We start from the raw sequence: 18,471 nt of genomic DNA, 5'->3' as shown, positions 1-18,471 counted from the left end.
AAAATCCAAACCCCAGAAAGCATGCCTCCTCTAATCCGTAACAGTCCACCAAACCAGCTGAGAAAAAGAACAATAAAAAAATAAGTGCTTGTGGTCTTCCACCCTACCATGACAGAACGCAACCTGTCTTTAGCAGATAATCTCCCTAGAAGAGCTACCCACAAAATAAAAGACAACATGGGCACATGCTTGTTAAACTAGACCAAAGGAGACCACACCACTTCAGAGTGATCGGTTCTAATTGCCAACCAAGCTGACATAGCACTATACGACCATTAGGATTCAGATTCCAAAAACATGGTCCTCTGTCCATCATGGGGATAATAAGATTTTCCTCAAGGTCCAGGAAGAGTCAGCTGGGAGAACACAAGAATGGTAACTAAAATGGAAATTTCCAACGCAAGAGAACACAAGAATGAAAATTTTCACAAAGCAAAATTTTCAACGCAACAAATCAACCAGAAAGCAAGAGAACACAAGAATGGTAACTAAAATGTGGGGCTTTCCCTAATAGTTAAAGCTGCCAACAAGAAAAGTAAATCCATGATGTCAAACTGGTTACAATACAAAATTACAAAACAGTTAGAGCTGTCACTTCCACAAAACAAGATGTGTTCTGTCAATTCCATTAGTTTTAACAGATCAACCAGCAACTTAACAAAATCCTTCCAACATAGTAGACAGAATTTTGATCTTCAACAAACACCTTCAGTTTCTTGAAAGAGAAATACAAACTGCACAACTTGTTTTCTGTAAATTCAACCTTCAGACAGGCATTAACAAGCATAAAGAGCAAAAGGATATGCTTGTTTCAACTTAGAAGTGCTTGACTTGCTTTGATCACTCAAAAAAGCAAGTATCATCTCGGCTCTTGTTTTCCTACACTCCTCAATACTTATTACCTTACTCCGTTCTTGGTTCATCGAATAATGCTTCATCAAGAAGATAACGACGACCCCACAATCAACACTGTAACAAAAAAATTGTGCCATGAGATCTTATTGTTGGAGAGAGAGAGAGAGAGAGAAAGAGAGAGAGAGACAGAGAGAGAGAGAGAGTCACGATGATTGCGAATGAGTAGATCAAGGAAACTGATAAATGATTGCGAATGATCATTTGTACCATTACAGCTATAATGAAAATTAAATTTGAGGGAGAAACTGAGCAACATTCCATATGACTTACTAGCAAATAGGAGTAATAGAAAGAAAAAAAGATGTTCTCTATAGGATATCATTGTCCCATTAGCTGACCAATTGAGACAAACAAAACATTAAGCACAAAAGGGCATATTTTGGTTCATTGATGTTGCTTATGCAAGTCAAGCAGGGTAACCCAACTTCTTTCCCAAGCACAAGCTCTCAGCTTAATCCCTTCCCATAAAAATCTTGGCTAAGCGAAACCCCAGCCCAAGCTCAGAAAGTCATAAAGGGCTTTAAAACAAGCATGTAGAAGTCGTAGGATAAACAGGGATCGAAAAGTTCACCCTTGGAAAAGGGAAGGCAGTTTCCCTTAATAACTATGTTTGAGCAGGAAGGAAATTATGAAGGAAGGGAGGTGACGGAAACTCATCACAAGAACGAAACATGGTTGATCCTTCTGTTGTCCATCACTTTATACCTTATCCCACCCTCATGTTCTTACCATGATGCAAGGACAAAAGAAACATCTTAAGAGTTGAGTAGGTAGGAAAAAGAAAGAGGCCTCCTGCTTTGGTTAGAAAGAATAACTGGTATTATTCTGCAGATTGCAGATTGCAGGTGTGTGTGTGGGTGGGGGTGGGGGGAGATTACGAAGCAATTATTGCATTAATAGCTCTGCAGGTTTTCTTTTCCATACCTCCAGCGTATTTCATCTTCAGGAACTTTAGGAGTCTAAGTTAGAAAGTGATGCTATTGCAGAAAACTAAATTTCATTCCGAAGTGTTCTATATTAACTTCATACAAGGGTCTAAAAGAAACTAAACAAATTTTAAAGACTAAGCCAGAGGCCACAGAAGATAAACACGTTAGTAGTAGTAGTAGAATTGAAATAGCTCATGTCAGGTTCCAATTGCATTCTACATTAAAATTGTAACATCATAACTCAGAACTGGTCGAACAGAAATATATACATTTATGTATATACGTGCATATAGTGTAACTAGTCCTTACCATATCAAGAGGAGACATGTCTTCCAAGCTGCAAACAACATGTACTCCAAGCTCCAGTAACAAAGGGAATGCTCCGAGACACTGGAAACTCTCAGTACATCCCGCATCTAAGTAGATAGTTGCGCCTTCAATGTGCTCTGATATCTGAACAAGATAAAGAAAAGTCTTCGAATAGCCCCAAAAAAAAGTGAAACTTCAAAAAGCATAAACGTAAATAAGAGAAGAACGCCAATCCCTCAACCACCACAGATTGATTCACGTATACATTGACAATTGGAAAAGAGCCCAAGCGTCTACGGAACGACAGTAGTTATATTTTCTTACACAGTTATCTGCTGGTGCTGCCCAATAGAATAGAATTGATATAGCCATAGCATGCAACCTTTCTTGTATTGTTTTTGTTTGAAATACCACTACTGCTTCCCACATCAAAAAAAAACTATTTATATCAACACAATGGGCAGGGACAGACATTTATCCTAAGGGCTGCCTTGGAACCTCCTTGATTTTGGAAGAACTGAAGAACTAATTGTACGTTGTGCGGGGTAAACCTCTAGACAACTCACACAGACCCACATCAACAGATACGATTATGGTGATTGCGAATGAGAAGTAATAAGCACCGTGAAGTCACAAGAAAGAGAAAGAAAGACAATAATCACACATGAGACGAGAATATACGGTTAAGTGTTAACTACCATCCATAGGCAGTCAAAATGGCAGAAGGTTTTACTATCAGTGGAGAATCAATGCTCCAAAGAACTATAACGCAGTTTTCTAAGGAGAACAAAACCCTACTTTCCTCTCCTTCCAAGTCTAATTTCACCAATTAGGGGTTCCTTGGGATATAAGTACTTGCATATGAGGCAAAAGACGCAAACCAACTTGCTGAAGTCCAAAGACACTTTAACCGCAAATCACTCGAGTTCAGATGAGTTGCGCCTGAGCGCGAACGGTCAGAAGCTCAATTTGTTGCTCATAACGCACCCCCTTCTCTCCTTCTGTCAGCCCCTAAATGGGCATGGGCATATTTTGGTTCATTGATGCTCCCTATGCAAGTCAAGCAGGGTAACCCAACTTCTTTCCCAAGCACAAGCTCTCAGTTTAATCCCATCCCATAAAAATCTCGAATAAGCGAAACCCCAGCCCAAGCTCAGAAAGTCATAAAGGGGTTTAAAACAAGCTCCATTACCATTCTGTAAACAGCATGTTAAATATAGCTTGCAAACAAGGCAGCTTCAATCCACAAAGGTAACCAAAAGCCCTTGACCATCTAATTATGTTTCAAGTCTATAGTAACATGTGAATATGTGACAGGATAAGCAGACAATATGGTTAGGTCACCACGCAAATCAAGTAAGGCTATGCTCCACATGAAGCTCCACGTGAAGAAAACTTCCCCCCAGCTTTTCTAAAGAAGAGGTGCTCAAAAATTGAAGATAGATGGACGAAATCAGCCTACAACCCTAAAGTTTCATTCAATATTTTGCTTAAAATATGAGTTGTAAACCATGTTATCATCCACTTCTATTAAATTGAAGCAAATAAGAGACATATGCACCTCCCCACCCCTAGATGGAAGGAGAAACCAAAAGAGGACCGGGGTAAGGGGACACAAGTTGTTTACCACAGTCAGAGGTTTAATTACCTGATCTGCTGTGAGAGTTCACTTGCAGGAATTAGCAATTCAGCAGCATTCACAATGTAATAGGGAATAAACACAACCTAAAAGGAGAATGTCAAAGGTCAGTGACATATGTGAGCTTGCAGCAGGAAATTAAGAACAGTATAGGGATGACCTTGCAGCAGGAAGCCATTATTGAACATGATGTCATGGAAACAAGGAAATTTCACCGCCAACAACACAATTAATGACTCAGTGGACTGTCCAGCAAAGATCCACCAAAAACTGTACAGATAACGAGATATGAAGGAAAGATTTACTGGCCAATAGCTTAACAGCTCCACATGGTTGGCTTTTAATTGCCTAGAATTCAGTTGCTTAACATTCACTGGAATCAGCATAGTTCATACCAACATTATATAGCTTACATGTACATAGTGGTAGATTAGAATTATGATTGCCTTTCCTTCGGTTGCAATCTTATAACAGATTTTATATGGCCAACCATCTCTGGCCATTCTGAACAGATTTTATCAAGAGTTATGTTGATGACACAAATTGTTTTATTGCCGCATGGGCAATCATTGTAGACTGGATAGCTACAACAATACTCTACGACTCAGACAAAAAGTCCTCCAAATCAACGTCTATCTCCATGGACTACAATGTCAATAGTACACTATTGTGCTTGACTCTTACAATGGGTCAGAGTGATCATCGTTTTTGATGAATAAGGTCAAATTCATAAAAAATATACTCTTTGCGTAGTTTAAAGTTGACAGTGTCTGGGTAGTGTAAAATTGACAGTGTTTGCATAACAAATTGCTGAAAAATTATGGTAATATGTACCTTCTTTTCATAGAGAGTAAATCCTTCCAAAAACGAGTATAAGAGACAATTGACATTGCTATTTGATTTTAGGGCCTTGTTTCACCCTAAGTTGATAATGCTTGAACTGTGGTTTCAGAGCCTTTGAAGATTCTGCAATTTGCTTGAGGTTTTGTACTGGTTGTGGAACCTTTGAAGTGCTCGACTTGCTTTGGTCACTCAAAAAAGCAGTTATCATCTCGGCTCTTGTTTTCCTACATTCCTCAATACTTATTGCTTTGCTCCGTTCTTGGTTCATCAGATATTGCTTCATCAAGAAGATAACGACGACCCCACACTCAACACTGCAACCAAAAAATTGTGCCATGATATCTTATTGTTGGTCATTAATTGACAGAAAAAAGAGAATAGGTTTCAAATTTTATAGTACTTACAATCCATCCGGTTGTTGAGGAGAAAACTGCTCAATGTGGACTGTGTCACCAATACCTTTACCAACACTTGATTTGGAATAACTATTAATATAGTATGCAATAAGTTTTCTCTGTGTAGTTTGTGTAAACATGTTTAGCATTCAAAACATAAATGTGTAACAGGAAAAAGATGATAGATGTTTGCTCACCAAATTATTTGTTGTCTCACAGTAAAAATCTTTTCGATGCCCTTTAAACAAAGAATTATAGAATATCCACTTTCCCTCATCTTTATGAAGCACTAGCAATGTCCAATGGAATTGATGAATTATGGGGAAAAGCAGGAAAGTTGCATATACGGCCTTTGGCATCGTCGTATCGAGAATCTTCTTCACTTTGATTGGTTGTTTGTCATTGAGGATTGACTATTTACAAAGCAATAAAACGGATCTTGTGGTGAAAGGAAATTACATTAACTCACCAAAAACAGATATGCATGAAATCACCAGAAAGAAGTATAAGACCAATGTATATCATGAGTTCACTACTAGTGTCTTACCACAAAAAAGCTGGGAAACACAAAAGACTTGGCTGGTTGCGTTTCCAATATGAACGTCGGTTGTTGGTCTACGTGTTGTTGCATAAGGATATTCATGTAAGCATCAACAGACTGTATAAAAAAATAGAATCTATATAGTTAGCAAAGTATCTGCGATTAGCAATATCTGTACAGTTAACCAGTGAAATTTAAACATTGCCCGGGTTGATAATGCTGATTCAAACAACAATGTCTGTATGTCATGAGCAGTGACATGCATTAGTTCATCTTTCGAAGACCATACTACAGTACTGCAAAAGAAAAATAACTTGTTAAAAGTCTCCAAACTCTGCATTATTTCGACATTACACAGAAATAAGACTAATTTTTTTTACCTGATGCCTGCTGTATTCCAAAGTGTTTCAATCGCCATCCAACTTTCACGACTTAAAAGCTTTGGTACCTCAGCATTTGCCTTCAACTTTCTCAGTTTCTTTTTTTCTCTTTCGTCCTCTTGAGACTCGACGAAGTTATCTACATCTATGAAAAGTTCTTTTCCAATCTTTGTCTTCTTCTTTACTTCTTCATAGACAAAGTCCGCATCTGTGTTCTTCTTTCTTTCTCTTGCCTTGAGTGCTATTATGTTGGAATTTGGAGAGCTCAAAGATTTTTCTGCCTTGCGTTTCTGTCTCTCTTCATGCACTCTAATATCTAAGAGTTCCAATTCAAGCTCCTCCTTTTCACGTTCAAGTCTTCGGATCTTCTCAAGAGTTGCATTTTGTGTTACTTGATGCACTGCGCCCTCGGTCTCATCAGCATAGCGTTGTGTAACCTCATGAATTTTGAACTCGTCAATTTGCATTTGTAATACGTTATTGACGTCTTGTTGTTTAGCCTTTTGCTTCTCGAGGACACTGGCTTTGTTCAAAAGTGTCTGTATGTATCTGTCCTTTGCCAAACACAGCTTCTTATTTTGTTTGTCAAGACTTTGGATTTGATTCTTCATTTCCTCTCCTGTTTCTTCAATTTTTCTTGCCAATGCTCTTGCCAATTCTGTAATTTGCTGATCTTTAGATTGTAGCACAATGTAATTGTCTTCTTGCATTTTCAATTTTTGAAGCTCCAATTGCTTCTTTTCCTTCTCCAGACTTTCAACCTTCTCAATCAGATCCTTCTCCAACGATTGTTTTTGGTTCTTGAGTTCATGCATCGATGTGAGTGGGCCTTTGCTCATAACATCTTTCAACATTATAATCTGTTTATCTTGACTTTCCACCAGTTTCTTCAATTTTGCAATCTCGTCATTGAGAGGCTCGCAAATCGATTCTTTCTCAATCTCCATCTGCTTTTTTTCATTCTCCAAACATTCAATCTTCGTGGACATGTCATTCGTAATTGAGTCTTTTTCCTTCCTCAATTCGTCAATCATGGCAAGTGCATCCTTGTTTGATTGTTTCTCAATCTCCATCTGCTTCTCCAAATATTCAATCTTGTCAGTGAGATTGTCACTAATTGAGTGTCTTTCTTCTATCAATTCATCAACCATTGCAGCTGCATACTTCTTTGAATCATCTAATATGTTATCCACAAGTTTATTCAAGCATTCATCTTCTTCTTGCAATAGTGATTTTCTACTCAATATATTAGGTTCAAGAGTTGAATCCGAATTATATTTGGGAGAGGTCACTTCATCACGTCTGAAACTAACAGCCTGTGATTCATCTATTTCGCCCGAGCACAATGGAGACTGAAACATATCAGTGGGAGTATCGAAATCATCCAACCCACAACTATCAGGCACGTTCTCATCTTCAGCAACTTCAACTTTCTCCCCCTCATCTTGCTGAACTTCAAATTGAGCTTCAACAAATTCATCATTCTTCACCTCATGTTGGTTGACATCATCTTTCTCCCCAGCAACTAGCTGAACCTGATCTTGCTGAACCTCATGTTGCTCAAATTCATAATCAACTTTTTCTTCAGTGGTTTGTTCAAGTGTCCCATCTTTTACCTACAAAGAGGCAATGCCATTAAATCACATTAAACCACGAAGTTTCATCATAGACAGGTCGCCTTATGAACATTGGAATCAAATATGAACACTTAACAACCATGTTACCTTCTCATCCGGGAGTTGCTGCAACTGTCTCACGTCTTTGAGCTTTTTCCGCAGCTTTGCAATGTTCCACTTGAGCAACCTTGGAATAGAATCTGGGCTCTCTTGATTCAGGATGTTGCTATGCTCACAAAGCCAATACTGCACAACAGAATTACAAATTAAAAGGACACATATAATTATTTTTTAGACTAACATATGGAAAGAGTAATATTGTCAATTACCAGTAATAGAATTGAAGAACCTTTGACTTCTTTGGGATCTTTATGCTCCACGTGAGTAGATTTCAACAAGTACTTACAGATAGCTTCTGCCCAATCAAATTGTTTAATCGTATTCAAGTCTTCCATATAGCGAACATAAACCCAATTGATTGTGGTTCCGCTTGTAGAGAAGAACAACGTCCCACAAAGGAACAAACACAACAATCTCGCGACATCATCCATATCTTCTTCCAACTTGCTGTTTTGCTTTTCTTTTAAAAGCTTCTTGATTATTGAGGTATCCAACCTTTTCTGCTTTATTTTCCACTTGACCGCTAACTGCACATCTTCTTTCTTACAATAACCTTGGTTTATCTCCCCATTTCCACATGAAATCCCAAAAATCAACTTCACATCTTCCCTTTTGAGCTTGACATGTTTGTTTCCCAATGTAAATGTTCTTGTATTTGCATCATACGACTCTACAATTTTAACAACCACCTCATCGAACTTTCTACAATGTTCACTCTTCACCTTCTCCTCAATAAATGCATTGATCAAATGCCAAAAAGGTGTTTTTTTTCAGCGAATCTTTGAGCGCAGGAGTGATAGGAAACCCTTTCATTAATCTAATCATCGCTTGCATGTTACATCTATTAAAAGCGATGTGTTGTGACTCTTCAGTCGCTTGTGTCTCTTGAGTCTCAACCACAATTCTTGGTCTCTTTCTAAGAGGTTGTGACCGAGGAGCAGCTTGTTCTATGTTGATTCCTTGATTTTTTGGCGATCTAACCCGAAGGTCATATTGAGATTGAGCATGTCTTTCATGTGAAGCCTTTGGGACAGAAGATGAAGTAACTTCAATTGGTTTTCTTCCCGCCAATTTTTTTGTCTTTAACTTCTTTGGCGGATTTGAGATTGTGTCAGCTTCTATAATTCCTTTAGATACTTCCTCATCACTTGTTTGTTCTTCTGTATCTTCTTCATCACTTATGGAATCTAACAGCTTCGCTTTCCCTTTTCCTCGAACTACTGCTTACAAAAACAACAAGAAAATGCTTGTAACATATGTTTCCAAATGTAAAATTTTCAGTGTATGAGAATGTAAAATTGCTGTAACATTGTCAATTCAAATGAGAAAATCTAAAACTGTCAATTTACAGTGTATTGTTTTCAAAATAAAAATGTAAATTTTGACATTACTCTAACATTGTCAATTTACAGTGTTTTCAAAATAGAAATGTAAACTTTTGACATTACTCTAACACTGTCAATTTCCTGCAGTCTAGAACATAGACAACAAGTGGGAAGAACTACAAAACCTAATGTATGCTTTTAAACATGGAATGTGGTCTAAAGGGTTACAAGGCACAAAATACTGCCACACAACTTTAAAACAATTGAAAGAGAATATTTCAGTCCCTTATGAATGCATTGGCAGTTGCCAAGAAATGCAGATACCCATATTGCAACAATACCAATATATGTTAAACCTAGGTAGAGTTTGACTTGAACTAACTTGCATGTCCACACAACCCACCTCGTAAAACTTACGGATACACACAAATCAGTGACTTGGTATGATACTTAACAAGGGCACAGCAGAACAAGGGAGTCTACACAACAGAATCTTGACACATACAACTACCTAACAGAAGCCCCCCATTTCATAGGAGAATATTTTCCATTGCAAGAGTATTGGTCCAGGAGGCAAAATGACAGTGTTATAACATGCTTGTAACATAAATGGTGGGAAAAAAATGCTTGTAACATATGTTGTCTCATATCTCATGCATAAAACTGCTTCCTACACTTAAAATGCATAGGCATAGGTTCAAGATGATTACGAAGATGTCTAGCCATTTTGCGGAAAACATGGCCCCAATTATTAGCTATTTTCTAGCACGTATGTTTTCTTATTACCGGTGACAATGTCTGTTTCATTCAGTCATACACCTGTCTCAGTACAAAATTATGTGAAAGACCGCGTACACAGGCACAGTGACAAAAGAAGAAGGAATTTATCAAAACCTTTAACTCGATTGTTTCATCAGTCTCAGCCTCGGGAGTGGCTTTACTTCAAATCTACTACTTTACATCACAATGCCCTAGCAAGACTAGATAGATCATAGATGCTAATATATTGGTCCAGTGGTACTAAAATGTTCGCTAGGCAACCAAAATATCAATTTATTCCCCTTCCAGTCACTCAGTGATGTATATTCAATTCACCAGTCTTTTCAAGAAAATTGCAGCTATATCAAATGCCGTGAACTTGAATAAGAAAATAGAGTTCATCATTTCATTTTGATGTGTTTTGGCAACAAAAAGTCTCTAGCAAAAACCTACTAAATCTGAAAGCAATCAATTTCATTCTGAGAACCTAGTATATCTCTAGCAAAATCAGTGCTAAACCACAGCTCGTACAGTAATACACACAAAGTCCTTGACAATTGCCTCAATTTAAGCATGCAATGGAGCAATAGGCTGCTGTCACGGAACAACAATGGAAGGCAAACTAATTTTCAAACGTAAATGACAAAGAAATCGCATATAAACAAACTAATTTTCAAACTAGTTTGTTTTTGCCAAGAACAATGGAAGGAAAGCTATACAAAATTGAAAACACATACCTTTTCGCCCCATTACAAGACGATGAAGACATATTTGGAGTCGGAGGACGAGTCGAAGGGAGGAGTTTGAGGAGAAGTCAGAGGAAGCGAAGACGGTGACGGAGGGAGGAGTCGGATGGTGACACGCGAAAGAGCCGCTGGCCTCGACGACGTCGGAATCACAGAACACGCACCAGAGGCGGTTAAGGGAGGCGAAGAGGGGAGAGCTTATTTCTTTTTTTTGATCAGCGGGGTTTCAAAAGGGGTATTTCAGGTAGGGAAATTAAGGGCCATACTTATTGGTTCTTTTAGGAACGAAAATCCTATGTGTACCGACCATTTTTGGACCGAAACCATACCGACGGCCGCGCGCGGCCGTCTCCGGCCACCGGACGGCCGATCCGAGCCGTCCAAAAATTTAAAAAAAAAAAACCGAGGGGCCCAACGCGGGAATCAACGTCATCCGATGTGTGTAGGGTACTTGATCTAAACACCCTATTTTTCGTGTATATATGTATACACGAAAAATAGGGTATTTAGATCAAGCACCCTACACACATCGGATGACGTTGATTCCCGCGTTGGGCCCCTCGGTTTTTTTTTTTAAAATTTTTGGACGGCTCGGATCGGCCGTCCGGTGGCCGGAGACGGCCGCGCGCGGCCGTCGGTACGGTTTCGGTCCAAAATGGTCGGTGTATATAGCAGTACTCTTTTAGGAATTGGGCTGGAGTGCGAGGGAAGTCCACCAAAAAATTAAGACCGGCCCGTAATTTTTAGTTGTTCGATTTGGTAGAGAGCCCAGAATGTGTGTGTATATTTCGCGGCCCTTTAATATTACTCCCGCTACCAAAAAGTGTTTGGGATTTGTTTTTTCATTCTTGCAGTGGATCAAACTAACCACAAAAACTAGTAGTATAACACAATAACTTGCGGGACCCCGGGCACCCCATTTTGTTTGCCTCTGTGCTATAGTTCCTTCGATAAATTGAGCCTGAAATATTCGAGTGCAATAGGGAGGCGGGGCTTAGATTCTTAGTTAGTTTAGAAAATATGATTCGAGATTGGATAACTAATTATGAATCACTTTCCTATTCCGGAAGTTGGGAATCTGGAATCACGTTACCCTTGAACTAGAAAATCATAGTGACATGGGGTCTCTTACGTTGGAGTTGATTTGCTCATTTCTGCTTGTTGAACGGGTTGGTAAGAAATATGGAGAGCTATAAACTAGAATTTATGTTGATGAAACTAGCAGTCAATAAGATGCACTCAGAATGTGCATTATGTGCTAGGTGTAGTTAAATCAGGCTATCACTCTTTTCTTCCTCTTTTTGGGTTGTTTTCTTAGGCTATATAAATGTTATTCTAGAATTGGAGTATGAATTGGATATTTGAGTCTACAAGAGGGTGTTATACTCGAACAAATTGCTGACCAAAGACCAAGAAGAATGTGAGGAGTGTAGAAGGAGGGCAGCCACTTGTGTGGCTATGCTTCCTGTGTGACCCGGCTTCTCCTTCCTGGTATGAGAGAGGCGTCAAAAGTGGGAAGCCATTTGCATGGTGTTTTTGTCAACAATATCGGAAATTTGGCAGGAGAAGTAGGCAAGGATATCATACGATCGCAAAAGCCATTTAGACTAGACTAACATGCTGTGTCCATTCTAGGAAGAACAGAATTGTACACGACTGCAGCTTGGAAGATCCTTGTTATTTCTGCAGCAATTATCTAGACAGTTGGGGAAGTCAGAAGAGGAGAATTACAATTTACAACTTTGGAGGGGTTTCCAGTGCATAATCTCTGGGAAGTAAAAGCGGAACATGGCATTGCTGCCATCCTTTTAAATATTTTTGCATGGGAGAGAAAAATGACCAGGAAACCAACAAGAACCAAAAGGATACAAACAGATTGGCATTGTGATGGGAGTAAATCTGACCTACAATGAGCATGTGCCCAGTGATCCGACCAAGAAATTAGAAAAAAGCTGATGGATTTGATCATCCCCCTTCATTTGAAGACCAATTTAGTTTCACGCTGATGACATAATATGACTGAATTCATTCCCATTTCTACCACCTATTAGTTTGAGTAACAGGTCTTCTACTTGCCGTCGGGTCCATCCAAAACTGTCTAATCATGATCTGTTAGCAGCAATGTTCATGGCTCTCCAGAAGGCAAATTTGCTTGTAAGGATAACCCATTACTTTAGCAGCATGAGGGTTTCTGTGCTGGACTAGATTGCAATTTGCTTTTTTAAATGTCCTCTTTTTAGAGGTGTGCATTGTACTTTTCTCGTCTGTTTTGTAATTAGGGATATATTCTTATTTAGCTGCTACAGTGGAGTGTTGTGACTATGATGGACTGCACAAAATGTTGAAGGCAATTAATTTCAAAACCAAGGATGGAGTTTATGTTGTTTTCTCATAGTTAATAGTGGGAAATAAAGATTTTACAGCAAATCAATAATCTAAAGCCGTCCATATAGAGATGAGTCTAGAACCCTTTTCCCCTATAGTTGAAAAAAGTTTCTTGTAAATTTCAGATAAATATCAGTTTTCATTCCTTTGGCAATGTCCTCATTTTCCCAAATTCTTGCAAGAAAAAGTTCTAGGAATCACTTTCGATTCTGAGTTTTGATTCTGAGTCATATGTTCTGTTAAGGATGCTATTCTTCTGAGTTAAGGAGGTAATTTCAAAAAGAATGGGTGAAATTGGTTGTAACATTAAAGATAGCAGTTGCTTATGCTGGAAGAATGATACTTAGTTCTGTCTAGTGCCCACTAACAACTGTTCTACGAAAAAGCTAGAAAATAATGACATGATATGGAATGGAGATGTCTAATAACTTAAACAAAACAGTAAAAGCAAAGGTTTCATTCTAACAAGATAACGAGAGGGAAGAACATCTTAAGCTGGGCATATTCGAGCTCAGTGGGCATCCTATTGTCCGCCAGACAAACATTTAGAACTGTTTAACTGAGTACTTTATAACTGTATCAAAGTTAAGTTCTGACAAACTATTACATTACTCTGGTACTAATCTTCTACGTTGATTGTGCATCAACCATACTTTTGAACAGATTAGATACTGACGTGTGAAACCACGTCTATAAATCCACAAATTGATTAAACCCACACCAAACACACAATTGAAGTGATCTATAACCAGTGTTACTTGAATTCCTCTCTCCCCCTCATGGCTTCCACATCCAACATTGGAATAGATGAGCGAGATAGGGAACTATACAAAGCACTAATTGATGAAGACAAGGAAAGGGTGCTTAAACTTTGCAAGCAATTTGAAGAAGGTCCATTTCATGTGGTAACCATACACAACGACACTGTCCTCCACGTGGCCACATACTCTAAGCAAGCTCACTTAGTTCTTCAATTGCTTGAAACGGTTTCCGATGATCAACTTGACAAGTTGACCTTTCAAAACAAAATTGGGAACACCATCCTTCACGAGGCTTCCACTTCAGACGGTTTAGTCGAGGCTGCCAAGAAAATGCTAATCAAGGCACCCGGTTTGTTGTATAAGCGCAACCAATATGATGTAACGCCACTTTATCGATCTGTTTGCTATGGCAAGATTGAGATGTTCAAGTTTCTGCATAACGAAATTCAAAAACGAAAGCACATAATTGGGGGGGATGTAGAAGCGGATAGCGAGGACCACTTTCAGCAGAAGAATAAGACCACTATACTTCACACCGCTGTTGTCATAGAGAGTTTTGGTGAGTAGTAATTTATTCAATTGATACTATGCATATCAAATATCCCCCTCTTGATTGGCAGATTAGTTAGAGTGCCTTAATTTACTTTCCTTATTGAGAATATGAGCAGATCTAGCCCTTTTGATTGCAAAGAAGTATGAATACCTAATCAATAAAAAAGACAAAGATGAGATGACTGCTCTTCAACTTCTTGCATGCAATTCATCGGCTTTCGAAAGCAAGGGTGGAGGATGGGCTAAGCGTCTCATCTGCTCTAGTATGTTCCCTTTCTTTGACTTTGTAATTCAAATTGATTGAATCTGGCTAACACGTCTTATAGAGCCATTTTCTAGCACGTATTAATGGGGCATATATTACCACTTACATAGTTCTGCTGTTACTATTTTTTTGAATACTTGTATCCTAAATAGAACTACCATTTCTTACATACACTCATGGAGAAGTTGCAGGCTACTGGGGAGTGCCTTTGAGGCAAGAAAAATGGAAGCAGAACCAAAGATACGAATCGGCCTTGACGCTTGCCAAGTTCTTAATAAAGAAAGATACATCATGGATAGCTACCAAAGCCGTGGAAGATTGGAATCAGACTAAGTACCACACATATGGAGGAGTTGATCCCTCCTCCTTCTCCCCTGAGCAGAAGATAAAGAACAATCAGAAACAAGCAACAACACCATTGTTTTTGGCGACTAAGTTTGGTTGTGTGGAGATTGTTAAAGAAATACTCTCAGAGTACCCCTGGGCAGTTGAATACATTGATCACGATGGGTGTACTATTCTTCATAGAGCAATAAAGTACCGTGAAATGCAAATATTAGAAATTGTGGCGCAAATGGGGGTTCCGATGCGGAGGCTGGTGCGAAAGGTTGACCGATATAACAACACCATTCTACATATGGATGGAGAAAAAACAGATGATCCTGTGGTTCCTGTGGTGCAAAGTCCTGCTTTCCAATTGCAAGACAACTTGCTCTTGTTTGAGGTGAGTGCTAGCCACTTGATTTATTTGCAATACAATCTACCCCTCCAACGCCTCATTTTAGAAGAGTATATAAGTGTCAGCACTTGAAAATAATGGCTTCTATCTAGCTTGCTTTCCATCTGAAAATAGTTTCCGTTGACTGGGATTTTTTTTTTTGCTTGATTTGCAGCGTGTGAGGGAAATATGCCCTGACTATTTACTAAACACAATCAACATGGACAAGAAGACTGCTCAACAGCTATTTGATGCGGAAAATCAAGATCTTCGTGAAAAGGCCAAAGAATGGCTTAAGCGTACGGCAGAAAACAGCTCCCTTGTCGCCATTCTCATTGCCACTGTGGCCTTTGCCGCAGCCTACACAATACCGGGAGGGCCCAACCAAAGCACTGGTCTCCCAATCCTCCTCAACCAACCTTTCTTTGTTGTTTTTACCATGACCGATGTCCTTTCCCTAACATTTGCTTTGACATCAGTGATCATATTCCTTCGAATCCTCACATCCCCGTTTCGCTTAAATGACTTCAAGCAGTCTCTTCCACAAATCCTTATGCTAGGTTTAACTTTTCCGATCTTATCGGTATCTATGATGATGTTTGCGTTTGCCGCAACTGTAATCCTTATGATACGTCACAGGGGACAGTGGACAAAAGTTGCCTTGTACACTGCGTCATTCCTCCCAGTCACCATCTTCGCACTGTCGTACTTGCCTCTTTATTTGTCCCTCATGAAAACCGTCAATTACTCACTCAAGAAAGTGGTCATGATCTTTCCCCGTTGCACTGGTGCTTCTGTTCTATCTTGTGCCAAATCATTCTTACCCAAGAGGTCCAGGCCAAATCAAATTGAAACTCCTCTTTCCACTTGCCCTCCCAAATCTCAAGCCTGCCCTAATCTAGTTGAAATTGTCTAGTTCTGAGATTGTTAGAGATTTCTCTTTTCTGAACTCCCCACTTATGAAGATATAGTATAAAGATTGTAACTTATTAGAATAGCAGGAATGATGGTGTGCTTCAATTTGAAAAAGCTCCTCCACTGTTTTGTTATAATGGACTTTGGTTTTGGGTTAATATAGCAAAAATGAGCCCTTCACTTCTTTTTATACTGGTTATTACAACATCCTATATACAAAAGTTTAGAGGCTCCTTAATTTTAAGAAAAAAATTTAGGGCCCAATGATCAAGCACTGTTCATCTTGCCTCAAGGACTATTGTGCATCTCAAGTAACAAACATCTCGCAATTCAACCATCGATGCCCAGAAACTAAGTCGGGCAATGTTTATAACTAATAATTGTTCAAAAATATAATGCAGCAACGCTCTTGAACCAACTAAAATCTAAACCACTGATTCGCCAAACTATGACAAACAACAGACCTGCGTCTTGATTTTAAATGTAAGCTTACACTCAAAAAACATCAATACCACTCAAATTCTAGGCTTCCAATCACCACTATATATGATACTGCAAAAAACAAATATCCGGAATTTGATGTTTAAATTTAGCCGATAGCAAGAATAGAAGAACAAAACCACTGCACTTAATTTAGAAATTAATTTTTCATGCTATAGTAATTTGTTTCACGGATTCTTAGGTTCGATAGCCTTGTTTATCCCTATACACCCAAACTTTTACGTTGCCTGAAGCACGATTTTAGAATGACAAACCACCCATGGATACAAGTCTTGCCAAACATGCACAATTTCTTCCCATTTTCCCTTTCTGGGAAATGATAATGCCAAAATTGTTTTGGTTTGTGCCAAAACTACAACGCATAAAAGCCTTGCACCATGTGCAATGTACAAGGCTTTTATGCACTATAGTTTTGGCATAAACAAAAACAGTTTCCAGTTTAGCCAAATCGATTCACTTGATGATATGATTGACAAGATGCCATGGTGGTGTTTACCCTAATCAGCTAATTGAAGAACACTAACATAGCAAGTAACAACAAATTTAGCAAGAAAAAGAAGATGATAATAATGAGATCCAAGCAAAACTGTAGAGTAGTTGAAGAGCACTAATATGAACTTTTCTATTCACAACAATTGTTACACTTCCTATTTCCACATATCAACATGATTCCTTCCTCTGTATTCCTAAACATGAAATGTTGGTGCCCATGCCAAGAAGGGAGGATGATGGGTACATGTTGGTGCCCATGCCAAGCCTTGCCAATCTTGCCAATCCGGAGGCTTGCCCCGTACAATTCTACTCTTCATTTAGAGAGAGAGAGAGAGATGAATTGAGTAGCACCCCTCCATTTGCCAAAGCAATAGCCATAATGGCAGCAGACTCCATGACCCATGACGGAGGATTCCACATAAAACCCAAGAACTTGAGAAGCTTGCCCTCCTGTTAGGAATTTCATCAAACAGTTCAGCATCAAAAAAGTATAGTGCTCAAAATTTCAATTAGAAATAAAGAAGTCTAAGATGCAAAGGAGTTAAAAAGTTGTGCCTTATTCTCCTCAAGCTTGTTAAAGCCAAAGATTTGTAGTCTCGTCTCTCTTTTCTCTGATGACAAACCTTCCCTCGTACATTTTAGTTGCTTGAATACTTCCTCGATCGGAATGTTCTCCTAAACACCACTAATACATAACAAATTCAATCAACAAAAAATGATAGGTGTAAAAACTCGTCTAGAATGAATCTCTGATATTGTAAGTAGATTGGTATTGAGGCTTGAATGGGAAATCCAAGCCATATCATTTATATAAATTGAAAAATTATTGGATTTCCAGAAAGTGCAAGAAACATTGCAAGGAAAAATTAACGGCTCCAAATGCAATTGTGTCTAGAGTTGTGGTTGAGAGTTTGTATGTAGACTTAGGGAGCTATTATAGAGAAAATTAATCTAGAACGATGTGGTAGACACAAGGGGTGCCGCAGTGCCAGGGTGCCCGAACCCTAAGAAAATATTCGCACTAGTTGTACTAGTTTTTAAGTTGATTTGAAAAAGTTCTACGGAATCCGCCCTGCAAGTCCTTAGGCGCACAAAAACTCAAAAAACTCTCATATATGTAGAAAAACAACTACCTAAAATTTCAATTTATCAACTATTTTTTGGTTGCGCGTGTAAACTCAACTTTCAGTTCGTCTCAAATTGGGCTAAGAATTGGCACTTCTTTCTGCCTGTATAAAGATGAGATTTGGTTGGTCAATTTTAAGCTGCATTTTTCTTTTCTTTTTTGTTCAGCAAGCTGCATTTTTCTAGAATCCATTTTGTACGTAGTAGGACTACTGCTTTGGCATTGACTTATGCCTTGCT

General features: G+C 38.8%; 2 protein-coding genes across 4 annotated transcripts; one reads left to right on the top strand and one right to left on the bottom strand.

The window, feature by feature from the left end:
* Positions 1-524: 524 nt before the first annotated feature.
* Positions 525-10,766, bottom strand: LOC131329004 (uncharacterized). The gene is made up of 13 exons (XM_058362020.1): positions 10,509-10,766; positions 7,897-8,907; positions 7,676-7,813; positions 5,952-7,567; positions 5,777-5,867; positions 5,578-5,688; positions 5,228-5,443; positions 5,040-5,149; positions 4,627-4,949; positions 3,953-4,062; positions 3,802-3,878; positions 2,154-2,297; positions 525-969 (listed from the first exon to the last, which is right to left on the bottom strand). The coding sequence occupies exons 2-9, from the start codon at positions 8,116-8,118 to the stop codon at positions 4,685-4,687; spliced, it is 2,769 nt and encodes a 922-aa protein (XP_058218003.1). The 5' UTR covers positions 8,119-8,907; positions 10,509-10,766; the 3' UTR covers positions 525-969; positions 2,154-2,297; positions 3,802-3,878; positions 3,953-4,062; positions 4,627-4,684.
* Positions 10,767-13,116: 2,350 nt separating this feature from the next.
* On the top strand, positions 13,117-16,282 carry LOC131329003 (uncharacterized). Of its 3 annotated transcripts, none has more exons than XM_058362018.1 (4): positions 13,117-14,222; positions 14,332-14,478; positions 14,666-15,204; positions 15,374-16,282. In XM_058362018.1, the coding sequence occupies exons 1-4, from the start codon at positions 13,682-13,684 to the stop codon at positions 16,112-16,114; spliced, it is 1,968 nt and encodes a 655-aa protein (XP_058218001.1). In that variant the 5' UTR covers positions 13,117-13,681; the 3' UTR covers positions 16,115-16,282. The 3 variants fall into 3 exon arrangements, with proteins under 3 accessions (XP_058218001.1, XP_058217999.1, XP_058218002.1); XM_058362016.1 differs by having other exon boundaries at positions 14,663-15,204; XM_058362019.1 differs by having other exon boundaries at positions 13,118-14,222; positions 14,672-15,204.
* The last annotated feature ends 2,189 nt before the right edge of the window (positions 16,283-18,471 follow it).

This window comes from Rhododendron vialii, chromosome 6a (genome assembly GCF_030253575.1).
Source record: "Rhododendron vialii isolate Sample 1 chromosome 6a, ASM3025357v1".
Classification (NCBI taxonomy): domain Eukaryota; kingdom Viridiplantae; phylum Streptophyta; class Magnoliopsida; order Ericales; family Ericaceae; genus Rhododendron; species Rhododendron vialii.
The sequence above is the reverse complement of the archived record's forward strand: the minus strand, read 5'-3'. Positions and strand labels throughout refer to the sequence as shown.

Bases quoted from the DNA above. Each gene is read 5' to 3' on its own strand.
- LOC131329004 (XM_058362020.1), bottom strand. From the start codon at position 8,118: ATGGATGATGTCGCGAGATTGTTGTGTTTGTTCCTTTGTGGGACGTTG. The intron at 5,868-5,951 runs GTAAAAAAAATT...TTTCTTTTGCAG, and splicing joins TGGAATACAGCAGGCATCAG to TACTGTAGTATGGTCTTCGA. The intron at 5,150-5,227 runs GTGAGCAAACAT...CAAACTACACAG, and splicing joins GTGAGACAACAAATAATTTG to AGAAAACTTATTGCATACTA.
- LOC131329003 (XM_058362016.1), top strand. From the start codon at position 13,682: ATGGCTTCCACATCCAACATTGGAATAGATGAGCGAGATAGGGAACTA. The intron at 14,479-14,662 runs GTATGTTCCCTT...ACACTCATGGAG, and splicing joins TAAGCGTCTCATCTGCTCTA to AAGTTGCAGGCTACTGGGGA. The intron at 15,205-15,373 runs GTGAGTGCTAGC...CTTGATTTGCAG, and splicing joins ACAACTTGCTCTTGTTTGAG to CGTGTGAGGGAAATATGCCC.